The sequence below is a fragment of the Formica exsecta genome, unplaced genomic scaffold, assembly GCF_003651465.1.
Source record: "Formica exsecta isolate Colony F162 unplaced genomic scaffold, ASM365146v1 scaffold229, whole genome shotgun sequence".
Lineage (NCBI taxonomy): Eukaryota > Metazoa > Arthropoda > Insecta > Hymenoptera > Formicidae > Formica > Formica exsecta.
In genome coordinates this window covers 723,087-727,217 of record NW_021849582.1, presented here as the reverse complement: position 1 = coordinate 727,217, position 4,131 = coordinate 723,087, and the positions used below count along the sequence as shown (strand labels likewise).

The window sequence follows — 4,131 nt, the reverse complement described above, 5'->3', positions numbered from 1 at the left end:
TTAAGTTCTAACATGAGACGCATATATTATTGGCCCCCGTTAGTTTGCATACACAATTTGTATTTATTTTCGTATTTTCTGTCTAGCGCGCCGGTACAACCGTTTCCGCCCAATCGATGAATACGCAGATAATCATCGCAATCGATCACTCCGTCTCCAGTGCAGTCCTGTTTAATAAATTCGTAAAAAATATTATATAACAGTAATGATATCAAGTATTATCTATATTTCGATACAAGAAATGTGATTTTACCTGATTGAATTTGACCATGTAGCCTTCTACTGTACGACCAGCACAATCAAGATCGTTGACACATCGGTTAAAAGCTAGAGGTGAAAAGAAGAAATAATTATTACATATTATTATTATAAAATTTCTGTTTGTGCTTTTATATCATTCAAGAAGAATATTTTTTATTTTTTTTAATTTTTTTTTTATTTTTTGTAATGTTTGAATTATATAACTTTGTATGCGAGAAGAGCAATATATTTCGTATTCTTTTTTCAAGTTCTAAGCAAATTAAACGTATATGTTTGATAAAGAAAACTACTTAATTAGATAATAAATATTTTTGCAGAGAAATATCGCATATTTGTTCATTCTTACATTTATCTAACTAATGTTATATAAATTCTCAGAAGCCTTCATTTAATGCAGCATTATGCATTCTTGAATTACTGATTGATAATAATCTCTTAAATTGATGCGTATAATTTTTATTTTAAGTTTTAGTCGGATTTTTCTTTTTAGCTACGCTTTCTATACATTTGTCTATGCTCTTCCTATATGTCGTTTCTCTTATCAATGTATAATAATACATTTGTCTATTTCGATTAGAGAGAGAGAGAGAGAGAGAGAGCCAAATAAAGAAGAAAATGCAGCTATAAAGCATTAAAGAGTTATAGAATTATAGTATTCGAATAGATATTCGAAAGCAGTTTTCTTTTTATAAAAAAAAAAACTTAACTCACCACCATCGGTATTGCTCGGTTCGTTGTTTACAGTTGGTTTGCCAGCGTCAATCCAATAGGCCGGTATTATGAGGAAAGGCCCGCAAGCCACATTATAGCAACCGACAGTGGTGTTACATCCCGTAGTAACTTCGCATATGCAGTCTAAGCAGATCTCTGACACGAGTAGTTGATTGGACGAAGCTGGAGGTTGAGCTGTAACGGAAAAAAACATTAATGTATAAAAATGTAATGTCTTGGATAAAAACAAATACAGTTCATCGTTATCTTAATTTTGATTTCACCGCAAATAGACCGCATCTAACTGTCATTTTTACATGCGTCGTCAAAAGAATATCATTAAAACATCATTTAAAAAATAATAATCATAACATTCATCGCAATTCGAGCGCAATGTTTACGTACAAACATAAAACGGAACGAGGATTTCGCACGATAATCATCTTATGATTAGTCATCATGTTATTAATCATTTCAGCTAGCAAGCGCACGTGATTTTGACGTTAAATGACGTGCATTTGCCATCTGGGATGTCATTTATTTCTATACATTTGTCTATGCTCTTCCTATATGTCGTTTCTCTTATCAATGTATAATAATACATTTGTCTATTTCGATTAGAGAGAGAGAGAGAGAGAGAGAGCCAAATAAAGAAGAAAATGCAGCTATAAAGCATTAAAGAGTTATAGAATTATAGTATTCGAATAGATATTCGAAAGCAGTTTTCTTTTTATAAAAAAAAAAACTTAACTCACCACCATCGGTATTGCTCGGTTCGTTGTTTACAGTTGGTTTGCCAGCGTCAATCCAATAGGCCGGTATTATGAGGAAAGGCCCGCAAGCCACATTATAGCAACCGACAGTGGTGTTACATCCCGTAGTAACTTCGCATATGCAGTCTAAGCAGATCTCTGACACGAGTAGTTGATTGGACGAAGCTGGAGGTTGAGCTGTAACGGAAAAAAACATTAATGTATAAAAATGTAATGTCTTGGATAAAAACAAATACAGTTCATCGTTATCTTAATTTTGATTTCACCGCAAATAGACCGCATCTAACTGTCATTTTTACATGCGTCGTCAAAAGAATATCATTAAAACATCATTTAAAAAATAATAATCATAACATCCATCGCAATTCGAGCGCAATGTTTACGTACAAACATAAAACGGAACGAGGATTTCGCACGATAATCATCTTATGATTAGTCATCATGTTATTAATCATCCCAGCTAGCAAGCGCACGTGATTTTGACGTTAAATGACGTGCATTTGCCATCTGGGATGTCATTTAATCTTTGTGATAAACATAACATTGCTATAAAAAGAAAATCCAGCGGACTTGTACCGTGATTATAATATATATATGTACGTAACTTGCAGAGTTATGTAACATTTATTAATAACTATTACATAACAATAGTGTTATATAGTAGTCATATTATTTTATTGTAGAAAATGTACATTCCAGAAAGAGAGAAAAAAAGAATAGTCTAGTAATTTCTCATCATTTTTAATACAAGAGCTTAAAAAAAATTCGCACGATAATCATCTTATGATTAGTCATCATGTTATTAATCATTTCAGCTAGCAAGCGCACGTGATTTTGACGTCAAATAATATTTTATGGATGTCAAATAACATGATTTTGATGTTAAATGACGTACATTTGCTACCTGGGATGATCTAATTTTTGTGACAAACATAACATTGCTATATAAAGAGAATCCAGCGGATTTGTACGGTGATATACAGACTGTTATTAACAGTATGCAGATATTAAAAATTCCTGGAACTAACGGTAAAGTCTATAAATTTGCGATCAGATATCTGATGTCTTTCAATCCAATTTAATTCAATGGAAAACATTGCTTCACACTAAAACGTATATAATTCTAATGAAAAGATATTGCTTAAATATCGCAATAAGCATAATACGCAAAAAAAAAAGGAATTTAGGATAAAAAAATTCGTTTATATAAACTATAAAAATAGATAGCCGCGATGTAATCATTATAAAAAAATCTACAAATCAAAACATGCAAATTGCGAATTGATAGAAACTTATTTTGCAAATTTTTTCAATTCTTTAATTTTATTTATACGATAAGTTTAGATAACTGTAAAAGAGTTTTATCGAGTGCTCGAAGAAATTAATCGGACATTTAATTGATAAAAGATTAACTTATATACTATATTTATACAAAAAAGTATTTAGTTATATTGCACTATACAATTTTGCTTATAATCGAAAATCTCTTAATCAAATTATTGAATTATTATCCTCGAATCACAGATTCGAATTCGACTCGAATTCTGATCAAACGTTGAATCTCCGATATATCATATTATATTTTCGTTATATTTCTATTATTTGAAGATTTAAAAAAATATTTATATCTCGATTTTTATCAACGACTTTGTTCCGTTTTTAATTGTTATTTTTTTTTCATTTCACACACAGTTAAATGTTATTCTAACTTATATTTTCTACAAATTTATCGCAATTTGATCACTATTAATAGCAACGCTGCTACTTCTTTACTTATCTTCAGTAACAATGATTAAATTATAATTTCCGCGAATTTGGAGGAAATTTATATATTATGAATAGTTCTCCTATTAAACTTTTTCTTATTAAAAGAAAATAGAAAAATATTAATAGCTCACCATAGGTACAAACGTTAAAAAACGTGATTATTATCGCGAGAATCCACGGAAGTCCCACGAACATCTCGAAGATATACTGCTGTCAATCCGCAAGAAACAAAGTCTATATTATGCGTCGTCTACAATGGCAGTAACAAGGCTGTAGGAGTAGGAGAGTATACTGTTTTTAGTGACGTAAAGACCGGGAGTAACGAAATGGGCAATTCCCATTTGCTCTTAAAACCAACTCTTAAAATCTTACTCCTCACTCTGTACTGCCTACTGCCATTGTAGACGACGCATTAGCGTACGCTGTGCTCGTCACGGGTGGGGTCCAATAGGATATGTCATCAATTGGCCAATTCAAAATAAGAATCTATAATTGGTCAATCATTCCTGATCATCCTAGGCATCGATTGATATGAATGGCTGTGGTCAATCAGGACGTGATCAAACAGGACGCTCCCGCTCGTCGCGAGATGATCTACGCTTTCCGAGCTGTCTTCGAC

General features: G+C 31.9%; 1 protein-coding gene across 2 annotated transcripts; it reads right to left on the bottom strand.

Moving 5' to 3' along the window:
- Positions 1–3,926, bottom strand: LOC115235635 (invertebrate-type lysozyme 3-like). Of its 2 annotated transcripts, XM_029807537.1 has the most exons (4): positions 3,644–3,926; positions 1,728–1,922; positions 254–327; positions 1–167 (listed from the first exon to the last, which is right to left on the bottom strand). In XM_029807537.1, the coding sequence occupies exons 1-4, from the start codon at positions 3,705–3,707 to the stop codon at positions 27–29; spliced, it is 474 nt and encodes a 157-aa protein (XP_029663397.1). In that variant the 5' UTR covers positions 3,708–3,926; the 3' UTR covers positions 1–26. The 2 variants fall into 2 exon arrangements, with proteins under 2 accessions (XP_029663397.1, XP_029663399.1); XM_029807539.1 differs by lacking the exons at positions 1,728–1,922; positions 3,644–3,926 and adding an exon at positions 973–1,333.
- Between the last annotated feature and the right edge of the window lie 205 nt (positions 3,927–4,131).

Excerpts from the sequence above, each read along its gene's own strand:
- LOC115235635 (XM_029807537.1), bottom strand. The coding sequence starts at position 3,707 with ATGTTCGTGGGACTTCCGTGGATTCTCGCGATAATAATCACGTTTTTT. Across the intron at positions 1,923-3,643 it reads TTTTAACGTTTGTACCTATG|CTCAACCTCCAGCTTCGTCC; the intron begins GTGAGCTATTAA and ends TTTCCGTTACAG. Across the intron at positions 168-253 it reads ACATGGTCAAATTCAATCAG|GACTGCACTGGAGACGGAGT; the intron begins GTAAAATCACAT and ends TTTATTAAACAG.